The 23919-nt window shown below is 45.1% G+C and overlaps 1 protein-coding gene across 3 annotated transcripts in view; it reads right to left on the bottom strand.

The window, feature by feature from the left end:
• Positions 1-23919, bottom strand: part of CGNL1 (cingulin like 1) — a 160138-nt gene that overhangs the window by 12355 nt on the left and 123864 nt on the right. For 2 of the 3 annotated variants that reach the window (XM_069483487.1, XM_069483496.1), the window contains exons 9-14: positions 18946-19152; positions 17280-17384; positions 12238-12390; positions 11153-11323; positions 7450-7611; positions 4454-4543 (exon numbers count right to left, since the gene is read on the bottom strand). In XM_069483487.1, coding sequence (XP_069339588.1) covers positions 4454-4543; positions 7450-7611; positions 11153-11323; positions 12238-12390; positions 17280-17384; positions 18946-19152 — 888 coding nt within the window. The remainder of the gene's footprint in view (positions 1-4453; positions 4544-7449; positions 7612-11152; positions 11324-12237; positions 12391-17279; positions 17385-18945; positions 19153-23919) is intronic. The other variant, XM_069483504.1, reaches the window with a different exon arrangement.

Here is a 23919-nt window from a genome sequence, read left to right on the forward strand (position 1 = left end):
GCCAGTAAAATATCCACTCTTTAACTGAATTTTCTTCTATAGAAGTCAATCAGAAACCATTTTGCATATGGTGAAACTATATTTGGGTGAGAAAACAAATACTCCTCACCCCTATTTTATAAAGGAAGATATCACTTTACCAAATCCAAACCCATCCCTTCTCCTTCATATTGGCCAGAGCTGGTACCCAAGGCCAAGCATCCAAGAGGTCTGAAAGACTTTCCTCTCAATTAGGATTCCCTGAATAAAACTATCCTGAGCATGTATGGGGGGAAAAGGGCTTTAGAAAGGCTGGGAACTTATGAATAATGTGGTTAGCATTTAGTGAGTGTCGAATGTATACACAAGAAAGAGAAAGAAAAACCAGAGGCATGAATGCTCCGTCTCACACTGCCTTTCCTGTCCCCTGGCCCTGGGACAGCCCCGTGGAAGCCTCCTCCCAATCTCGCCTTCTCCTGACACCTTCATCTTCTAGAACACTGTGTGTGCTTCACCGTTCTGCTCAACATCCTTCGATGGCTCCCCACTGCCTTCAGGGTAGGGCCATTCAAAACTCTCAATCTGGCCCTCCAGACCCACCTCCTTTTGTTGTTCCCTTGTGGAAACCGGAAACCCAACGGAACCACACTCGTTCATTCACTGCTCCTCAAAATGCTGTATATATTCCTACCTCCCAGCCTCTGTTCACAACACTCCTTCTACCCAGGCTTCCATTCCCACTCCTCGTGGTTTGTCCAAATCTAACTGTTTCTTCAAAGCGGACTCCAGGTCTACCTTCCTCTAGAAACTCTCCCATGGTCACCCTCGCTATTAATACGATGGGCTTTCCCTCATGCGCTGCTTGAATCCTTCACTTAGCATTTAGTATCTGATAACTTTTATTGTTAGTTATCCATTTTTGAGGTCTGGCCCATCTCCCCAAACAATCATAGCACCTCAAGGACAGGGACCACTTTGGGTCATTTTGTAGCTACTGCAGTGCCATGCACACAGTAGGGATTCATTATATTTTGCAAGCACTGGTAGATAGAGGACTGTGTTGGGAACCTAAGGCCAGCACTACAGCTAAATCACCAGGTGGCTGTGGGCCTTAAATCTCCCATCCATTCCAAGAAGTCTGAAGAGTCGGACTCTGAGGTCCTCGCCAGATCTGAGAATCTGTGGGAGGGGTTGGCCATCTGCTAACATTGCTGGAAAACCTTTTTCCTGCCTCCTTCACTTAAGCCCTATCTCTAAGACAAGGGAAAAGAATGGGAGATGTTTGAAGGAAGCAAAGATTTCAGAAGAGGAGCTTGTGACAATTCTGAGTTTAAGTAGAGAGACTTTTTAACTTAAAGAGACCAAGATCCAAAAAATAAAATTCCCCCTGCCTTCCCTTTTCAGTGGTTAGTAGCAGTCTGCCAGGGATCCAGGGCCGATGCTATTAATTGGGTTTGAGATAACAGTCACTATTTCCTGCTCTTTAGGGGACATTGATGTTCAGGAGGTGTCATAAGGTCAGCATTTGAGGAGGGAGAGGAAAAAGCCTCTTAAGCCTGGCGTTTTCTCACTCTGATGCTGGCAGGAAAGCAGCAGGCACGTGGTCCCAAGTGGACTGAAATGGCTTCAGGATCAGGGCCCGTCTGTCTACACCCAAGGTCCTCTCTGTAGAGTCTTCACTTTAAGAGGCAGGAAATAAGTCTTGCATCAACCCCAACATTGAATGAGCATTAAATGCTTCCCAGGGAGGCAGGTATTGGTTCAACCAATTTCTTTGACCTCCCTTACAAACCAGGAGACAGCAGAGGCCAGAGGAGAAGCTCTCAGAACTCAGTCAGGAGACATCACTTTATCTCAGGGTTTTTTACTTTTTAAATTTTCGTTATTTTTTTTTAATGGAACTTTGTGACCTGGAATATCTTAGGGTTTTTGTTTCACTGTTTTACCAATTCCTACGTCCATTTGAACATGATGCTTAATTACTCCACTTACAGCAAACACCAGGCTGTACCCTCCCTATGCCAGATAATGCAGTGAGAAGAAAGAAATTAGAAGACGGAAAGAGAATTAATCAGGGAAGAGGTTGTAGACATTTGTGGGACTCATCCTTTTGGGCATATAACTCAGATACAGGGAGAGACTAGAAGAAATGAAAGGCTGAATCAGACACTGTTGGTTGAAATTCTTCTCACAGCATTTCAATGTTAGAGCTTAGAACAAAAGACTTCAGAAATCCCCTGGAGCAATAGCCTCATTTTGGTGGATTTCAGAGACCGAGCTCAGGAAGGCTGGGACCTTCCCTGAGCTCCACGGGGCTAGTGCAGGAGCCAGGACTGGGACTCCCAGCCCAGTGCTCGTTCTAGCAGATCATGTGAGTTCCCTTAACTTCCTCCCTAAACTTACTTCAAGTTCTTGGCTCAGTGGAAACATTTTCAAGCTTGACCACATCACAGGCAGCACTTCTATGCCCCACAATCCAAGTGCTCAGTTGAGAGGAAAAAGAAGGGCCCCAAACAATTGTGGGACCAGCTATCTAAGTGATCAGTTCTCAGTGCTGGGCCATCGGCCGAGCCGAGGGAGGCCAGCGCGTTCTGGTTCAGTGTGTCTGTGTTTTGTTGTTGGTGTAAAACATGGGACTGCAAGTCTGTTTTAACTGCCCGGTTATTGATAGGATAACATACTTTCCCACCATTCCTTTTTGCATAAGTCACAAGAAACGCTGGCAAAACAAACCCACGGTCACTGATTCTGTCATTGTGAATGCTTAGCAGGTCCTGAAACGTCCTGTGGTAATGCAGCTACTTAGCCAAGCTGGCAGGAACTCATAACAAAACAGGTTTTATTCCGGTGAGAGAAAACACACACTTCGGTAAGGACTTTGGCAGGGGAAGGGGTGGAAATGTCAAGGTTGAGTGCCCCATGTGGACTTTTGGTTTTCAGGAAAGTCCCTTTCTAAACCTCTGAAGCTCAGGCTGCCACCCCTCCAGAGGAATGCTATCAGCACAGCCCCGGAACATGCAGACAGAACCCACACTCAGCGGGGAAGGCGGATAGAGCCTGGGGTTGCAATTTCCTTCACTCTCAGGAGCACAGTAGCGTGAGGATCACGCTTGTTTGCTAAGAAGACTGTCAACAGGACACACGAGATATGGAAAGGACGCCAGTGATTCACATTCAACTTTGGGCGGGGGCTGCCAGCTCATACGGTGTTATCCCTGTGCACTGGGACTTCTAGTTCTTGGTCACCCTGAGCAGAGGGAGACACACTTTAGTGAGTAAGCAGAACGGAGACCAGAGGAAAAGTGCCCTTGTGGATAGGGAAGATTTTGCCCAAATTACTTGTATTTCAGATTTTACATTTTAACCCTTCCTCAGATAATTTCCTAATCTATACCCAGCGTCATTCCAAAGTTTTTAGGTTTTGTTTTCATTTTTTAATTAGGAAAGTGCCAGCTTAGTCGAGGAAGATGTGAAAGACTTTTTAAATGCTAATGTACAGTTCCTCTGGCACCCTTTTAAGGCCCTAGACATACACCCGAGTGAGCTGTCATTGAAAGCACATCCTATCAGAAATTTCTACATGGATCCACAGGTATTGTATCAATGAAAGGCTGAGATTAGAGAATACAAATTAATTCTCTTCAAAACTGCCACTGAATGTTCTGAATCCTTGTCCCCAGATGTTTCCATATTTTATCTGTCAAGTGGTCTGGGCTTGCACTGGGGACACGGAAACTAATTAACAGGGCCACCACTTTCCAGCAACGTGACCACTCTCCTCCACCTTTGCCACTCCCAGCACATCAATCACATAGCCACTCAGAACCTTCACTTAATTAAAAAATGGAAACAAAATCCAAAAACCTTGGGATGATAACGCATGTAGCTTGGGAAATTTGTTCTGTCATCTACAAGGGGAAAACGAGAACTCTCCCTGACTGCTCATAGTGGTGCCATAAAGATCAAATATAAGTGAAACTCCTTTCAAAGCTGCAAAAAGCACTCACTTGGAGGGTAATTTCACCATGCTGTGAATGCTCCATAGGTATATGGAGCTAATGTATAATGCAATACATTAGCATATACATTGCTAAATAGCTTGTAAAGTTCTTAAAGGAAAAGGCTGTATCCGAGAGTTTACTTTCTGTCCACCGAACATAGTGCCAGCTAACCAAATCTGACACAATTTCTTGTTGAACTAATGATTCTTGAGCCTCAGCTCTAAAAGCACTTTGCCTATTATGGCTAACAGATGGTTATTCACAACCACTCTGGAAACTTCCACTTTCTGCTTCATGGTATTTATTACACCTCTCTCCTGGTGGCTCATTATGGTGAAGACTAACCAATCTTCCATCCATTTCTGCAGCGCATGAACTTTCCCTCCCTGCTCTAACGGAACTCTCAGGTTCCACCTCTCGCGCCTCCTTTCCACACAGGACAATCTGCTCATGGCTCGGCTGTAGGACAGTACCTGTTCCCTGCTCCTGGAGATCCTCTCAGACAGCAAATCCGAGTTGTTTCTTTCTTCTTCCAGTTCCATCTCCAGTTGAGACACCTTGTCCTAGCAAAAAAGTCACAAACACAGCCTATTTGACTTGCACCGAGCAGGATTAGGGGCAAGGACAGCCCTATGGAAGGAAAATCCCAAGGACATATGAGAGCTGAGTATCATCGGGGTGTGGAAAAATGATCTATCTATTTCTTATACTGCTCAAAGAAGATGTTTTTAAAACCGTGTGTTTTATGACTTTTGCAATGTAAAATAGAACCATGTGTGTAGAAAACACAGAAAAGAAGAAAAAATATTACCCCAAACCCTAACACAAACACTAAGGATATTTTAGCATATTTCCTTCAAGTCTTTTTTCTTTCTATGAACCAGTAACTTCAGACAGATCCACCTAAGCCCAAAGACAACGTGGGAAAAAAAATTAAAAATAAAACAAATAAAAGACAATGTGGGAGCTGAGATACCATGAAAGGAACATTTCTCTACATACGTCATGCTCAGGACACTGTTTGGCCTCCTGCTCAGGATTTCCAAGAGCCTTGCAGGAGCACAGTCTATAGCAGCCTTTTGCACTTGCCTCTCTCCTCTAGGGAACACTATGCAATTCTCACTGTGCACTCCCAAATCTGCACTGGATTTGCACAAAGACAGGCTGACCAGTTCTGCTAAACTCATCATTACATAAGAATAAAAATTTGTGTCTTCCTCAATGGCTCCTAATTTAACATAATTGAGTGTTAAGAGAAAAGTATTTTAAAGTAGTCTGGTATATGGAAAAAGCCGTCTAACACAAACCACCCCACGTAGAACTAGAGGGGTTTGTGCATGTATTTCTCCTGTCACCAGCCAATTTGTCTTATGTCTGGGTAAACTCAGAGCCACTGACGCTAAAAAAGCAGTTGGCAATCTGAGTTTTAAACATGACCTTGCAGCATTTGTATATAAATATTGTCTGTGCAATTGCCAAAGTCGATTGACAAGCAATGGATGCCTCTGCGAGCACCAAAAATAAAATGCACAGAACTCCTGTGCATGACTGAATGTCTGTGAATGGCCTACCTGGTAGTGATCGAAATCTACAGGGACGCTGACAAGCTCTTTCGCAGGAGCCAAGTGTCCCAAAGACCAGCTTTGAACAGAGCCGGGTCCTGCACTGAAGCCTCCTGTTTGTTCAGTGGTCCCTGATTCCTCCAAGGCCAATTTTACTATAGTCAGAAATCACAAGAGCTGCATTTACATACAACAGCCCCCTGAGTTTCTGAGTTTTCAGAAAATGTCCATCCTTGGGAGATCTCCTGAGTCTTGAGAATTAAGTTAAGTGCTAGGGAAGGAACAGGCTAGACATTAGTCACAGCAAGGCAGTCCTGCCAGCTGCCTCTTAGGTGAAGAAACAGCCCTCAGGTGGCTGGGCCTCAAGAGCTATTCATTTTGTAATTAATTAATGGAGGAATATCTAAAATATTGCAGCGGTGCAGATAAAGCTTAGCTAGGCTACTGCTTCTAGACCTTAAGTCAGACAAAGGAAATGCTCTTTTTAGTCAGGATATTCTAGAGGGAGGTGACCTGGCAACCCAATCTTCAGCTAATAGCAACTCTTGACAGGGCTCTCTTCCTGCCTAAAACCCGTACTGCACAGAACCCAGCAGGGGCGTTCGGGGGTCCAGGCCAGAGCCCATTTGCCTGAAGCAGCTTTAGCTTGTTTTTAACCAGGCTGTTCAGGTCCCAGAATCGTCAGTTTGTAGTTAACTGGGCTGACCTTCGCTTGCTTAAAATTACCTCCCTTAAAGAGATCAGAACAAGGACATTAGCAAAATACTCAGCAATCTTGCAAAAGAGTAATAAAACTGTAATCAGGTTACTCTAGTCTCTAAAAGAGGCCCACCTAATAAAATCTTCAGTGACTGAAACAACACTCCCTAGATATAAACTGCTACTAAGTCCCCTCGAGGTTTTTAAAAGTTATTTCTGTTTATTTGCAAAGTTGAATCAGGAACTCCATTGATTTTGAATTCAGCCATCTCTCCCTGGCCTTGAGCGCTGTCTGTCTTTTATCAAAACCTTGACAATTTTAACTTCTCCCAAAAGCTGAAGCCTTATTTTTTAGTGTCTTTATCTGTCTCTAAATTCCACGGGGGGCAGTGGTGGTGGTGGGGTGTGTGTGTGTGTGTGTGTGTGTGTTTCTGATTTGGGGTTAGTTTTGTTCTTGAGAATTGCTCTTTTTAAAAGCTTAAGTGGACATATTTTAAGGTTCTTCTTGTCATTCTCAGTGGATTGTTCATGCTTTTAGATTCTATTACTTCATTTACGTTTTTCCAGTATGCTGTGTTTTCAGCTTGTGAACAAATCACCCCCATCCGGTGACTGCATTGAGCCCTTTCCTATACACTGTCTTGGTCCATGTATATACTGTGTATACAACAATGAATTGAGCCACAATTCGCTGCCAGCTCTGGCAAAGCCAGATAACCTGCAGGGAAAATGGATCAGAAATAGGAAACAAGAATGGAGTGTGTGGTGTGGCACACGAGGGCTGATGACCGCTAGGAGTCAGGCAGTTTGTGCCCAAGGCTCATCTCTACCCCTCTCTGGACACGCAACAGTCTTGTTGGAAGCACTGCCCCCAAAGAACAAACAGAAAAGGAACTATCTGTGCCCTTACACAAAATCCTAACCTCTCTGGGAATCTGTTCCATTTCCTCTTCATGACAATGAGGACATTAGACTACATTATGTCCATCATTCCTTCCAGCTCCCATGTCCTACGGGTCTAGGAACTACCAGCTTCTTCCTCAAATCAAGAAATCACCTCACTAACGCCTGGCTGTTGGACAGAATAAAAATCCAAGATGCCCAAAGCAAGAGTCACCCGTAGTAAGGTCTGAGCAGAGAGGCTGCCTCCCTGGTGCCCCAGACTCGCTCTCCACTGGCCCCCGGCTCATGCTGTGCAGCCCACAGACCTCCATCTGCTTGACCAGTCTGCCGCGGTCGTCTTTGAGGTGACTCTTGGCCTCCAGCTCGTACTCCAGGTCCTTCAGCGTCTGCTCCAGGAGCTGCCTTTTCGTGAGCGCTTCATCCTGAGCTCGCTGGTAGTCCCGTAACTCTTCCTCCATCAGACGCATCTAGGACAAGAGAGAGTTGGGGTGGTTTTCTGGGGTACATGAGGAGCACAGGACCTCCCCAGGGAGTGCACAGGCTGACCCTGAAGAAAAGAAGACCCAGTGGACCCCCACTATATGGGAGATCAGAAAACCTTAAGCAAGTCCCACTTCCTTCTGTGCCTCTTTCTTTCTGTAAAAAGAGTGGGTTTTCCAGCTACAGGTAGCAACCTAGTAGGTTATAAAGTCTATTTAATATATGTTGACCAGCATTTTTTAATTAAATAGAACAGAAAAAAATCAGAGCATGAGCAAATATTGTTTTATGAATCTTTTGTACTAGATATTCATATATTTGTGTGGATGTATGTCTTCCTGGGTTGCAATGCAAGATGCAATTCTTACTACGGGTCATGCCCAAAACACATGAAAGACACTGAACCAGATAAGTGCTTCCCACCAGTATCAGCATCACCTCGAAAGGTTTAAAGTTAGGGTATAAAAAAAAGTTAAAAAAAAAAAAAAAAAAAGAAAAAAGAAAAACCTAAATTAATGGCCCCAAAGCAATTTACAGGCACAAAATCTAACAATACAAATATGCACCTTAGGGGAAAACCGCTGCTTTGTAGAACCATGGTTATCAAAATTTACAGTGTTTTTCTTTTTTCATCCACAAGGTGGCACTGAACTAACAGCTTTGAAGAAAGTACACCGGACAAAACCACAGGATTCACAAGGGCCAGCCTGTGTTTACAACCCCTCCGCAATCTCCCCAGGGAGAAAAGCCACCTCTGTACTCCTAAAACACCTGTGTGGACTGATCCAGTGAAGCCCAAGGCTGTCTGCTTTGTTCCCAACGTCCTACCCTCCTGGAGAAGGCCCAGCAGTCCTAGGAACAGAATACACCAGGGATTTATTTCCTTCAGGGAGTATATGAATGTGAATGGCAAATTCCATTATAGAATATCACCCTTTTGGGGTGTTTGCCACAGAAGAGTTGGGGAAGCCACAACAGGTGAGGCTAGTTTAAGGAAGAGCAGTGGGAAACTTCCAGGCAACGTGTTCTTCTCTTGGAGGCTGCCAGGAACACCTGACATTTCTATGAGAACAGCCTAGCCTTGAAGGTGACATCTAGAGATAAAGACTCTCATCTGGCTTGGGTGGTCACCATGGGAGAAACTGGCATGAAAGCACGGAGTGAAAACCATCCCACGGAAAGAGGGTGCTGGGGCATCCTCTGACTACAGAAGATATGCTATGCTCCAGAGCATTAACTCTCTCCGTGACTCAGTTTCCTCATTTACAACATTGGGATAATTATAGAACCAACCTCCTAAAGCTAGTATGAGAATCAAATGAGATGAAACTCCAAAATTTAAAAAAAAAAAACTGGGTTTGAGAGTCAGAAAGAATGACAGGCAAATGGATGGCCTGCATTTCCTTCTTGGCGCCCTTCCCAACTCCTAACATGTCTCTCCCCACGCCCAGCTGCCCCTCACCCCACCGCTCAGCATAGTTCCACCTTCCAATGCCCAGTAGGTCCCTCCCAGCGCCTAGCAAGGGCTCTGCCACACTGAGAGTACTCGGTAAGGACATGCAGAAGAGGATTAACTAGTACAGTGTCTGAGAACAACTTCTCCTGAATCAAAAGTAAGCAAACAACTTTTGAACCTACCAGTGCTACTTTCCAAGTAGTTAAAACCACCCTTTGCTATGCAGGATTTAGAAAATAAACTGAACAATGATGAACTCGAATTCTCAATTCTCTAAAGATTATCTTCAGCAGAGGCAGAATAGGTAAAAATGCCGTAGCACTTAGAATGGACCCTGGTAGTTTTGTTTGTTTGTTTGTTTGTTTTTTTACTGAGAGCTTTAACTCAGTTCAACCAAAAACACAGGCTGAGGGGGCAGTTGAAGAGCTGAGCTTGAGTTTTTTAAGGACCCAGAGTGAACTTGGCTTGTCAATTCACTTTTGTTTTAAATAATTCCATGACTTCAGCATCTGAATCAAGGGAGGTATCTCACTGTAGTTTCCTTTCAACACGATGAGGTGTACAAGTCTGTTGTTCAAATGGAAACAGCATCTCACAGGGCTATGCCAGTGAGAAAATCTAGGAAGGGCTATCTTTATTTTCATTATACAGAATCCTTTTTTTGAATTATTGGTCTTTTCTAAAAACACTGGTTTCCACCTGGCCTTATCTAATCACTATGGACCTCAGTTCCTCCTCTAACTAGAGGCTAAGTTTCCTTCCAACCCAAAGGTTCTAGCATAAAACCCATGATACAAAAGGCAGCGGGAAGCACTCTGCAGGGGTCACTGTGACACTGACCTTTTGAAATCAAAACAGACCAGGTGTTTGTTGGGGTTCCGGCAAATATCTGAATTATTTTCAGATTTTGCCTCTGCTGTAGAAATGAACATGATTTTTCTTAATGCCAAAGAGAACTGTAACGTTAGTGTGCTAAGTTCAGTTCTTACTTGGAGCCCTGTATCGTATGACCCTGAGCCAGAGAGGGTCTGTTATCTGGGTCCCTTCAGAAGTGTTCTAGAGGTCTGTAATAAACACCTATTGTTCTTTTACAGTTTCAGCACTGACTCATGGGCGACTTTTCTTTGATCATCAAAGAAATTAAAAGTTTGTTTTTTAAAGAAAAACTTGTTTTCCTGTGGAATCTTAGTGCTCTTGGCACTGTACATGAAAACAATAAGCCTTAAAATTAAAGAAAGAGAAACTGACATTTATTAAGTGTCCAGGATGTACAGACCCTCTGCGACAGTCTCACATGTTACCTTATTTAATTAAAGTCACTAATATTTCGTGTGTTTTTAAAGAGGTAGAAACAGATGCTCAGAAAACTGGGATAACATTCAAAATCACCAGGCTGGCTTGAAATCAGCATACACTGTACTTGCATTTTAGAGCCTCCAGCTTTTCATTAAAACAATCAAAAACAGTCCCTTTATTTTTCTCAATTCTTTAGAGGTCACGACTAAAGGCAGCTAACATTTGGGTTTCTTTGCTCTATTATTCTTAAATGTAAAACCAAGAATATGTTTTAATAGTTTCAGTCCTCATAAATTCCTGAGGATTTCTTTTAGTCTCCGTTATTGTTCTGAAACTCTTACCCACCACTCCCACTCTAATAAAAGTCTGTATTTTCAAAAATAAATGGCAAACAAAACAAAACAAAACAGTCAGTTCCTATAATCCTTGGTCTAGGATTAAATTAAAACACGAAAGCAGATAAATCACTCGGATGCCGCTGGGCACATCACCACTGCTCAACGAATGGCTGCTAAACTTTTTTAGGCAGAAAATTTTCGATTAATCAAGAAAATGGTCAAGTTAAAATCGTGTCCATTTCATCTTACAGTCGGTGGGTCCTTTGTGTCTTAGAATGTCATTTGCCCGAGTAACCCTCCTGAGGGTTAAAAGGAAAGGATCACACACAAAAGCTGTCTTACGAACACCCCCAAGTCCCTTCCAGAAGAGCTTCCAAGCGGGCTGGAAGGACACTGTGAATGAAGGACAGAGGAGGGACTTATCTGGCTGGGCATTACCTCCTCCTGCATTTTCACGGCTGTCAGTCGGGACTTTTCTGCCTCTAGGGTTTTCTCCTTCAACTGCCTTTGCATTTCCGCAAGCTCCCTGCGATTTTTCTCCTTGTACTCATCCAGCTGGTTCTGCAGCTCCAGTGTGGATGTCCGGGAGGCTTCAACAATGTCGGCCATCTGGAAGAAGTGACAGAGAAGTGAGCCCACCCTGCCATGCTCCATCTGAGACCACGGAGCTGGGTTCGGGACCCCTTTCAACATGGAACGCAGCTCCTCTTCTCCAGTCTTCCACAGCCCCCTCAGAGACGGCCAGCACCTGGTCCTGGGCTGGGCAGGTTTGGTCCCCTCTGACTTGGAAGCAGCGTGGAGGAGGGAGCAGGCATATCCTTTGGAGTCAGACACACAGTCCTGGGGTGATGACCCTGCTTTGCTACTTGCCAGTATACGACTGGGGCACGTCCTTAACCTCTCTGGGCCTCAGCATTGTCCTCACTGGAAATAACTGAAATCACATCTACTTTATAGGGTTGTTGTCAAACTAAAACAATACATAGATACAGAATGAATTCTGGTGAGAAACAAAAGTAGCTGGTAAAGCGCCTGACCCGTAATAGGTGTCAGAAAATGAGCCACTCATGTCGGCTCCCAAGATACAGGGAGCCCACTGGCCCTGTGCCTTTCCCCTTCTGGGTATTTTGGGCAGAGAAGAGCCGAGAAACAGCAATGACTGGGCTTTGAAACTGCCTTCTGCACTCCTGGACGATAAATTGATGCGAATGCACACAGACTTGTACAGAGACATAGATTATGAGTCAGGGGACATGGTTAAGTTTGCACTTACGCACCGGGCTTCTTCTGCTGACTGTTAGGAGGTGATTATGGTGCCCACACTCCAGAGGGTATTGGCATTTGCTTTTTCTAGACCAGTTTCTCTGTATCTGGGATTCTCATCAAGTCTGAAGAGCTGCTTCAAGGGGTCTGCAAATCCCTGACACATTTGTGCTTGGACCTAAGTGCAGCTTCCCTGGTTTTCACCAGACCCTCAAGGGGGCCGGGTCCTGCATCTTCCCCTCCTCCTCCAGCTCCCTCACCTCCTTCTGCAGTTTCTCGATGGTCTTGTCAAGGTGCCACCGCTCGCTCTCCATCTCGTTCTTCAGCCTTCTCAGCTGCTCCTTCTGCTCAGTCTCGTCTTTCATCCTCTCTGACAACTGCTTCTGCTCCTGGGTGGTCCGAATCAGGTTCCTCTGCAAGGGCCGGGAAAGGACAGGGCAGTCACCTAAGTGCCAGGTAGCCACAGGGATGGGAGGCAGTGGGGATTTCCTGGCCACCCCACAGAGCAACCAGACCTGTCACTGCCATGATAAGGAAAAAGATCAAAATAAAGCCATGACAGAGACACAAGGACATTGCTGGTTCTGAAACTCAGGGACTGCAAAGGAAAGCTCACATAACCAAAAACATCCACAGGCTGGCAGGGACAGAGGATGTATTACAGAAACACGTGGGCAAGGTTGCTGGTGATGTGAATTCAGGATAGTATCCGAAAATCTGAATGTTCATGTTTGAACACTGAGGTAAAGTTATACATTAGACTAACCTAAACCTACTTGTCAGTTTATATCCTGTGATATCAGCATTGCAACTAATATTCTAGAATCTACTCTGCTGTGGAGATGGTTCTCACAGTTAGAAAAGCTAAAAATGCACCCGTCAGGGAAGAAAACACTGTCCCACAGGACAAAGGTTCACTTGGGAGAGGGAGTTGCAATCAACAGAATCCATGAGTTGGACTCAAACATAGACAAAAAGGAATTTGGAAACCACAGGTTGATGAATTGAATGAATAGAAGGCGTTAAATGGAAGAGACACTAGTGAGAAAAAGTACATAAGGGTGGTTCTTTAATGAATCAGCACCTAATAATGGTGCCTATTACATAATAAAATACAACCCATCTTGGGTACAATATTCCCCCTGGTTCCCTTGAGGCTCTCATCTCACACAGTCACACAGACTTCTGTCCTTTATATAAACAACATGCGATTCCAAAACAAAATCCTAAAAGATCTTAGGAAGGTTACAGTGGCTTCTTTAAATGGCCAAGTGTTAGGCCATCAGGAAGGGGCACAGCTCAGAAGAGAGCAACATGACCCAAACAGAGACTGGATCACCTGGAAAATGCCAGCAGGTGCTGAGGGCTGAATGTGAGTTAGTACAGGAACTACCGAGGACCTCCCAGGTCTTGTGTCCCTACCGGGGCTGCATGAGAACAATGGTTGGTATTTGTACAGTGCTTAACATTTACAAGCAGCTGTCACATGCAGTAACTCAGGATCTTGAAAACACTCCAAATCACTTCGGGCTCTCCTGGTTTGCAGAGCATGGAACAGCTCTGGGCTGCCAACCACATGACGTGGGGCCGAGAAACCACCTTCCGGCCCCTGGGCTCCACTGGGCTGGCAGCGCTTTGAGAAGCAGCCAACACGGCCGGGCTGCTGGAGTTCATTGCTGTAGCGAACCAAGGTCGACAAAAGCTCTTGGGGAAAAGATGGCAAAAGGAAAGTAATCAGGGGTTCAATGTGGGGGCAGTTAGCAGGCACAGACCCCACCACAGCCACAGCTGGGCAGACACCAGACGCAGGGGCGAACCTGGGGCTTCGGTTTATGGTCTATTTAGTGGCATTGGGGGCAAAGGGTAAGAAGAAAGAGTTATGGCACCAGTGAGGAATGGTTCCCTTGTAGGAGAGAATACTCAGAATGTGTATCTCAAAAACGTAAATTTGTGAAAACAACAGAGGGCCAGCAATGGCTTCCTGCAGAACCTTCAGGATCCAACTCAGCCTCCTGCCCCTACAGGTGCCCCGTCGCTCTTTTCTCCTCCTCTGGGACCCCAACCCCAAAAGCTCCAGGCCCACAGCCAAGCTAGCCTCAACTCCATTCAACCTACATACAGCTCGTGCATTTCTGCTTCACTCTGCTCAGGCAGGGCTGCCCGCTCCTCTCCTCCTGTGCTACCGGAGACACCATGGACTCACCGCTCTGCACCCAGGGTCTGCCAACACCCCCCCTTCCCCCAAACATGCATTGTCTGGAAGGAGAGTTTTGCTAAATTATTCCTAAAATATTCTTGTATGCATGCCTCTATTGCAAGGTAGTAAGATCTGTAAAGGCAAGGAATAGATCTTCTATCTATTTGTATATTCACTATGAGGTATATGTTAAAAATTTAGTGGTTTTACCTATTCCCTAAAGTGATCTGAAGACTTCTTATATCAGAATCACCACGCAAGGGTGGGGTGCCCATTACTTAAAATGTATTATAGATTCTAGCTCTTTCTGATAGAGTCACAATTTTTCTTAGCACAGGGCTCACAAATTTCCACTTGAAATTTCCCCAGATAATTTCAATATATCCTGTTTTGACCATTATTTAAAACAATATTCTGCCTCTGCAGTTATTTAAGAAATATGTTCCCGTAAGTCACTGCTGAGAAAACATGTCCCAAACTCACATGAAAAGAAGCCAACCTGGCAACTTTGCATTTTTTTAACCCTTCACGTGAACCATATTAGGAGTGAAATGCTCTGTAGCTACAGTGACTCTGTGTCCAAGACCAGCAATACAAGCCCACTGACCAATAATGGGACAGAAATTTGGAGAAAATTTATCAGGTCAGAGACTCCAAGACGCAGCGTTGGTGGATGTACCGTGAGTCATCCCGTCAATGGACGCACAGCCTTTTACTATATGACTGAATAAGGCCCCAGTTAGCCCATATTAACAATAATCAAGTACACGTGAGCCGACCGGTTTCAAGGCATGAGGGGCTTGACCAAAAGGAAGCTGGTCCTCTCAGAGCCCTTGCCACACCATACCTGTGGGCTGCAAGGGTGGAGACACTGGGGCTTTTTTCCTTTGTTGTGTCCATACACAAAAATCCAATAGGGTGGGAGGTGAAGACATGGAGAATGTGTACCATTATCCCTCCCCGAAGGAAAGAACTGTGGCTTCTCCAGAAAAGACTTCTTCACCTCCCCATCTGCACAAGGCACTTGTAAACGCCATCACAGATGTCTTTGCCCTGAACGCAGTTCAAGTGGGCACGGAGGGCAGCACAGTCCTGAACCAAGTCTGGGGTCAGCATGCCAAGAATGGCGTCTTCATGACCCTCAGCCACTCTCTGACTCAGAGTAAATGAGATGTAAGTTCACCCTGGTCTTCAGCTACTATGTAAAGAAATATATTTATCATACACGAAGAGGCAACAGATTGCTACAGGCACAAAGATTTTGAAATGTATAATGTTTGGTGTGAGAAAAATACCAGTTACTTTCTCCTCTTCCTCCAGGGCTAAGTTCCCTGCGGGTTGCCAGCTTCAAGGTCGGCCGGCATGCGGGAAGAGACCAGACAGAAGGAGCTGACTCTCTGGTTCCCGGTTTTAGAGAAAGCGCAGTATTTCAGAGTGACGGAGCACTCTTCCTGGCACTCCTTTTGAGACCAGATAATTCAGGTAAAGACGGTGAAACTGCACTGCCTGTGGCTAGCACGGCCACACACCCCATGAGGCATGCTCCCCTTCTCCACACCGCTGGGAAAACAGGATCAGGGAGCATTTCCAAAGCACAGCTAGAGATCGGGAGGTGGGGTGGGTGGGGATTACATTAAGATCTTTTGGCCTCGAGGCCATCATCTGTTCTATATGCTGAATTAACCATGAGCTGCAGATTCCCAGCCGGGGAACTACTTCCATATGTGCGAAAAGTTCTTGTTTGACCAAAGGAAAAGTTCTGAGAGACTCTCATAGCTGCACCCTGTGTTGGTGTGGACATGACACGAAGATGCAGATGTTTGTCCCTGTAGAGTACTGATGTCTTTCCTCTCTTTCTGCCCCCCACCAGCTCACAAATTTAAACCCAACGCTTTGGCAGCTGGGCTAGGTAACAGTAGCCACCCCAAGCCTTCAGTAACAGCATGGGGAAATTGCCATCTGCACCAAATCAACCCAACAAGATTCTGTAACAAAGATCTAGTGTTAAAGAAAGAAAAACAAAGAAAGAAAAAAAAAAAAATCTAAGGGAAGGCAGTCAGACACAGAACTCAGAAAAAAATCAGGACTTTACTATAAACAAAAACGATTTCCTTCCAAAGCCAGGGCGAAGGCGTAGGCCTCTCTGATTTGGGGATGGAGGTCCCTGAGTTGTGGCTGACCTGTGTGACTCCCTTCTGTCCTCTACACCCTGAGGAGATGAAGCCCTGTACCTTTAAGGGAAGCCGCACTGAGACATTCACAGATCTGCATCCCAACTCAGCTCAATGCTTTCAATGTGCCTCCCCCACCTATCCTCCCACAAGTGGGTCCCTAATGAAACTTTAGCCACCTTCCTCTTAGACAATTGGCAGAAACACTTTAGAACCTGAGAGCCAACAGCAGGAAGGACACACCTGGATCACACTGCGGTCACTGTGCAAAGTCAATTTAGAACTTCAGTGCAGGCTTTTCTTTAGAATGTACTTCAAATAATCTTTGTGACCTCTAAATGGGAAAATCTAATTTTCTAAGAACCTACTGATTTTGAATAGAGATAGCTATCCAGTTTCAGGGATGGACTTCCTCCTGCCCCTTCTCACAGCCACCTTGAAGGACTGCACTCTAGGGGGTGCATTTGCCCAGAGGAGAAGGGAAATTGGCTTCTGCCAGAAAGCCGCCTGCACACTGCCTGGGGACCAATCCTGCCGGCCTTTCACACAATTCATATTTTATCTTTGGAAAGCTGTCAGGCTCTTTAACGTCAAGGTTTCTCAACCTTGGCACTCCTGACAGCCGTGGCCAGACGAGTCTGTTGTGGGGCTGTCCTGTGCTTTGTAGGATTTTTGGCAGCATCCCTGGCCTCCACCGGCTACCTGCCAGTAGCACCTCCCTAGTGTGACAACCGAAAATGTCTTCCGACATTACCAAATGTCCCTCAGTTGAGAATCACAGTCTAAATGGACAGTTTGAAGCCCAGGGTGATTACTGTGGGTGAAAGGAAGCTACCTGAGAAGAGAGGGCCAATGACAGTTTCTACATGCTCCTCCAATTTTGCTTCTCTGGGTTTCCTTTATGAGGGAGTAATGACAACACCCTCAGAGTTACCTGAGCATCCTCCAGTTCACTCTCCAGGGCCCTTCTGGCTGATGCAGCTTCTTTTCCTTCCTTTCTAGCATGCACGAGGGCCTCTTCTAATTGTCGTATTTCTCCCTACGACAAAACACTGGGTCAGTGTGCACTTAGATGTGTTCCGCACCTTGAAAACAACTAACTGGGTGGAATGAAATAAACACAGAAGACATCCACAGACACAGCAGTGGCTGTGGTCACAACGTGCCTGTCATGGGCCAACACAACAGCCATGTTCTTGGATGCCTGTGCCTGCCTGGCGTTTCAGTTCTTAGTCAGGTGTGAACATCCAGATACCTGGGGTGATTTTTTTAAAAACGCAAATACTCGGCTGGGCGCAGTGGCTCACGCCTGTAATCCTAGCACTCTGGGAGGCCGAGGCAGTGGATGGTTCGAGCTCAGGAGTTCGAGACTAGCCTGAGCAAGAGCGAGACCCCGTCTCTACTAAAAAAGTAGAAAGAAATTATATGGACAACTAAAAAATATATATATATAAAATTAGCCAGGCATGGTAGCGCATGCCTGTAGTCCCAGCTACTTGGGAGGCTGAGGCAGGAGAATTGCTTTAGCCCAGGAGTTTGAGGTTGCTGTTAGCTAGGCTGACGCCACGGCACTCTAGCCTGGGCAACAGAGTGAGACTCTGTCTCAAAAAAAAAAAAGCAAATACTCAGCCTTACCCTGGGAGATCCAGAAACAGCAGGTATTGAATGGACCCAGGCATGTACAGTTTTGCGAAAGGTATCCAGGTGATTCTGACGGATGACTGCTATGGTTTGAATGTGGCCCCCAAAAACCATGTGTTGGAAACTTAATCACCATTGTAATAGTATTAAAAGGTGGGACCTTTAAGAGGTGACTGGGTGAGAGAGCTCTGTCCTCATGAATGGATTAATGCCATCATGGAGGGAATGGGTTCCTTTTAAAGGATGAGTTCAGCCCCCTTGGTCAGTCCCTCTCCTCTTTCCCTCTCCTTGCCCTTTCATCATGTGACGCCTTTCATGGTATGACACAGCAAGAACACCCTTGCCAGATGCCAGCACCATGGTATTAGATGTCCCAGCTTCCAGAACATGAGAAATAAATTTCTACTGTTTACAAATTACCCAGTCTGTGGACTTGTGTTATAGCAACAGAAGATGGTCTAAGACAATGACCACGTTTGTCCCCTCTTTTGTCATCAGCCACCCTTTGTTACCGCCGGTGTGCATCTCTCAATAACAGCTTCCCACTTCTAAAGGTCTAGCTAACCAGATAATTGGTCTGTTAAAACCTGTGTAACTTCAAAAACATCACCTATGTGTTAAAAAAAGAATAAACAGTCTCGAGTGAGAATCGGGCTAATGGTGGCGTCAAACCCTTTTCAGGTGTTTCGAGGCCTCTGCTCAGAAGACTCAAGGGGCCTGATACCTGGGGGATGGGGCTGTGTTTCCCACCTGACTCTTCGTCCCTGTCCCCCTCCCACTCATACCCATCCCAGAGGAACAAAAGCAATGGCTCGCACAGGGGATACATTCGCTAGTGCCTCGACCCTTCCTACTAAATCATGGTAAGAAATCCCTTCCCCACTTCTGAAACCATTTACACAGGAAAGAAGGATCCGCAGCTGCCAGACCCGGGCTTGGGCCCGGCGAGGCTTACTTACTTCGTACTTCTTGAGCGTTTCCTTTGCTTTGGCTTCGTCGCCTTTCATGTCATCAATCTGGCTCTGAAGCTGAGCGACTCTGCGCTCCAGCTCTCCAATCCTTCCCTGCAGCTTCTCGTTCTCCTCCTGCAGAAGCCTCACGCGCGTTTCAGCCCCCACCTGGCTTTGCTCTGACGTGTGGCTCCGGCTGGCCAGGACCTCGACGTTCTGTAAAAACACGGAGCGCATGAGCAAGGGAACCGGCGTCAACGGGCAGTCAGCAAGCTGGGAGAATGACTGACGTTTATGAAAAACCCACTACGTGCCAGGCCCTGTGCTAAGCCAGGGGTCGGCAAATGACAGCCTGCAGGCCAAATCCAGCCGCCACCTGTTTTTTAAAAATGCAGCACTATTGGAACGTGGCCACACCCATCTGTTTGCAGATCGTCCACGGCTGCTTTCAAGCTACAGCGACAGAGCTGAGTGGTGGTGGCAGAGACCACAAGGCCTATGGTGTGTCACAAAGCCTAAAAGGTTTACTGTCTGGCTCTTTATAGAAAAAGTTTGCCAACACTCGCCTATGTTAAGTCCTTTGCAGGGGATTTCCACCTTGTAACGATTCTAGAAGGTGGTGCTATTCTCATCATCATCTTAAAGATGAGGAAACTGAGGCATAGGTAGATTAAATAACGTATCCAAGATGACTGAGGAGGAACTGCGTTCACGCAGACTGAATCCAGAACCTGTCCTGGCAACCCTTGCCTTCCGATGCGTTCACTTCCCTGCCCCCTTTGCATGGGCAGGGCCTTTAATAGAAGCTCCTGATGAAGGGCGGCTACTGTGCACAGATTTTTTTTTAACGTCCAACGTCCAAATTAAAATTGGCTTAAATTATGATACAGTTCGTAGTGTCAGCTCTAGGCACTATCATCTGAAAATGAGCTTATGCTGCACACAATTCACAACAGAAAAATGGCAACAATTACAGGATGGTCATTGTGAATTCTAGATGTCACATAGGCTTTGTATTCTTTGGTGTAGCAACTTGAAATGATGACAAGTGGTCTTGTCTAGAGTCCCAACTCTTTGGGCAGATCTCTTGCCTGTCCTCCATTTATCCACGGATATTTCTGCCAATATCAGCAAATCCCATGCCCATGAAACAGCACTGCAGATGCCTGCCAGGAAGGAAAGGCCCAGGGAGGGCAAGAATAGGCTTTGAAAGCCTAAATCCCAGCCCACTTGGGAGAGCTACCTGTTGGAATTGCTTCTATAGCCTTTTGGAAAGATCTTTAAATATTTTATAAGAGTACACTAAGCTTATCCTGAACTTAATCAGCTAGAGAGTTTCAGAAACCAGAGCATCTTTTCACAGCCCAAGTGTTTAATTCTATACATCTGAGAAAGCCCATCAGAGCCAAGCAACTGAGTTAGAATGAGGTTGGGGGGCATGGCTAGCAGAAAACTAAGGTGCCAGGCAGAACTACTTGAATATCATCTCCTAATGAAACCGACAAGAGGATGCATCATAAAGATGAACAGAGGAGAAATACAGTGTGGCTGAAAGCTTGAGGAGGGATCTAAAGAATCCAATGACTGGTCAGATCAGGGAAAGAGGAAAGTCTAGATTGCCCATTCCTGCCCTATCTTTTCCATTCAAATATTAAGACGAAGCTAAAGTTATCAAGAAGGGTAGAACAGGCATCAGGATAAACACATAAATCAATGGAATAGAATTGAGAGTCCAGAAATAAACTCTCACATTTTTAGAGAACTGATTTTCAACAAGGGTGCCTAGATGCTTCAGTGGGGAAAGAAAGGCCTTTAACAACGGTACTGGGACAACTAGACATCCACATGCAAAAGAAGGAAGTGAGACCCCTTCCCTAGACCACACACAGAAATTAACTCAAAGTGGATCATGGACCCAAATGGAAGATCTAAAACCCTCAAAACATAGGAGTAAACGTTTGTGACCTTGGGTTAGGCAAAGCCTTCTTCACCACACCAGCAATAGCACAAGTGACAAAAGAACAGACATAATAAACAAGACTTCTTCAAAATGTAAACCTCTTATGCTTCAAATGATACCATCAAGCAAGTGAAAAGACAACCCACAGAATGAGAGAATATTTACAAATCATATATCTGACAAAGAACTCATATCCAGCATATATAAGGAATTCTTTAACTCAATAACAAAAAGATAAACAGCCCACTTAAAAAGGGGGCAAAGGACCTGAATATTCATTTTTTTTTCAAAGAAGATATAGAAAAATCCAATAAGCACATGAAAAGGTGGTCAACATTGTTAGTCATTAGGGCAATGCAAATTAAAACCATAACGAGATACTACTTCACAGACGCTAGGATGGCTATAATCAAAGACAGATAGTAACAAGTGTTGGGGAGGAGGTAGAGGAATTGGAATCCTCACAGATTGCTGGTGGGAATATATTAATATGATGATTTAGAATTCATGGCCCGAAACCGCAATTACTTTCGCACCAACCTAATAAAATGGTACAGCTAGTTTGGAAAACAGTTTGGCAGTTCCTCAAAATGTTACACAGAGTTTATCCTATGGCCCAGCAATTTCGTTCCTTGGTATATACCCAAGAGAAATACAAATATACATTCACACAAAAACCTGTACAAATGTTTATAGCGGCATCATTCCTAGTATCCAAAAGGTGGAAACAATCCACATGTTCATGAATCAGTGAACGGGTAAACAAAATGTGGCAAGTCCATAAAATGGAATATTATTTGGCCATAAAAAGGAACAAAATACTGACACATGCTGCAGCGTGGATGAACTTTGAAAACCTTATTTTAAACGAAAGAAGCCAATCACACACAAAAAAATCCATATTGACATTTACATGAAATGTCTGGAATAGCAAATCTACAGAGACAGAAAGTAGATTAGTGGGTCCCTGGGGCTACAGGGCGGGGTGTGGGGAAAGGGGAGTAGCTGCTAAGGGTATGGGATTCCTTCTGGGATATGATGAAAATGTTCTGTCACTGACTGTGGTGATGGTTGTACAACTCTGTGAACATAGTAAAGAAAACCACTGCATTGTACACTTTAAATAGTTGAATTATATGTTATGGAATTATATCTTAGTACAGCTGTTTTAAAAAGGCGGGGGGGAAGAGCCAGGGAACCTGGGGGCTGGAGTAGGGATAGTGGGGAGAGAGGATGTGTTTAGCCTGGTTCTCCAGAGGCTTGCTGAGGTGTTAGCGAGGGGAAGAGGAGACTCAAGATACCTGCCCAAACCTTTCAGTAAAGCAAAGAACACTTACACATGTCGCCAATGCTCTTTGTTCACTCAGAAATCTCAGGGAGAACAAGGATACTGAAAACCAGCCCTGGTTTACCCTGGACTTGGGCCTGACCGGCACGCTGGCATGCCAGATGAGGAAACTGGATTGTAGGTGACGGTAAGAACGTGATGTGCAAGCACATCGCCTGGCTTACGGCTGGCAGGGGTCTACGTCAATCCTAACTGTCCCACGGCAGAGGCTGACTGTGACTCTGGGGGAGCTTCTGTGTGCTGAGACACTGAGGCCTGTTTCGATTATCTGTAAAATGATCATATGTTTTTCTCTGTGTCTTCACAGTGTGGTAGACCACATGATGTTTACAAATAATTCAACATAAGGCTCGGCTGGCAAATCTTCCCAAAAGCCCTCTTCCATGTCTACGCCCAGCTGCTCCTGCCAACACCCAGTTCACTATAAAGCCCACAGAACAAACTTTCCTTTCCTGAAACCATACCTAATTTGCCTGCAGCAGTCCTGGAATCTAAAAAATAAAATAAAAATCATATCCCGTTGTTCAAGGCAAGTACTACATGCAAGTGCTACTTCATGTCTTCCTAGAGAAGAATAGAAGACTGGCGGGGAGGACCTCCAAAGTTCTCCCACCTCTGAAGTGCTTTGGTGCTTTGCTCTATGCATCATCTTTTCCAAAGGCTTAAGTTTGTGTCTCATGAATGTGGCAAGGGCAGCAGAACCCACCAAGACAGAGCCGGTGAAGAACTACTCGGACGGGAGGTCAGTGGGGACAAACACTGATGACCCCACTTAAGTTGCTGGTGCCATGTTTCTGCGAGCCTTTGATCTTAAGTCCTATACGTCATAACAAGATTAGAGAGGATGTTCGATCATAAATAAAGCCAGAGCACACCATTTTTAATGATTCACTTAGCCATTTCATACACCTACGTAATGTCTATTGTTTACAGGATTATATGGATTTAGTTTTTAACATTTTTAACATTTAACCATTATTTACTCATATAGGCAGTCCTAGGTGGTTAACAAAAATCAATGCCAATTCCTCTGCCACTATAAAAAGTTGGAAACACCACACTAGACCAAACGTGCTATTTTCTATTGTTTTTCAAGATTGGACCATCACTAAAAATTACAGTGAGATTATTTCTTTTCCCTATTAGGCAGCCAAGGTCAAAAGGTCTGATAACGCAGTGTGTGGGCAGTGTGAGGAAACAGGCTTTCTCATCCATTGCTGATAGGGCTAGAAATTGGTATGAGTTCCTGGAGGGCAATTTGGGAGTATCTACCCAAGTTATAATGTGCATTCCTTTCAACCCAGCAACTTCTCTTCTAGCACTTTATCCTACATGTGTGCAAGATGACATATAAATGAGATTATTCATTTCAGCGCTGTAATAGCAAAAGACTGCAAACAACTGAATGCCAATTACTTGGGCACTAGTTAAATAAATTACATCAGTTCAATGGTATCATGCAGCTGGGGGGAAAAAGAATGAGAAAGTGAGGGAAAAGCAAGGGACAGAACACTATGCATAGCGTGCTTCTGCGCATGTAAAAAGGTGAGGGGGGATAAAGATGTATTTATGGGCTACAAAAGAAACTGGTAACACTGACTGGCTATGAGGAAGAGAATTGGGGCTGTGGACAAAAGTGGAGGGAAGTTTTCAATTGCAAACCTTCTTGTAATTT

This window comes from Eulemur rufifrons, chromosome 2 (assembly GCF_041146395.1).
Source record: "Eulemur rufifrons isolate Redbay chromosome 2, OSU_ERuf_1, whole genome shotgun sequence".
In the NCBI taxonomy this organism is placed as follows: Eukaryota; Metazoa; Chordata; class Mammalia; order Primates; family Lemuridae; genus Eulemur; species Eulemur rufifrons.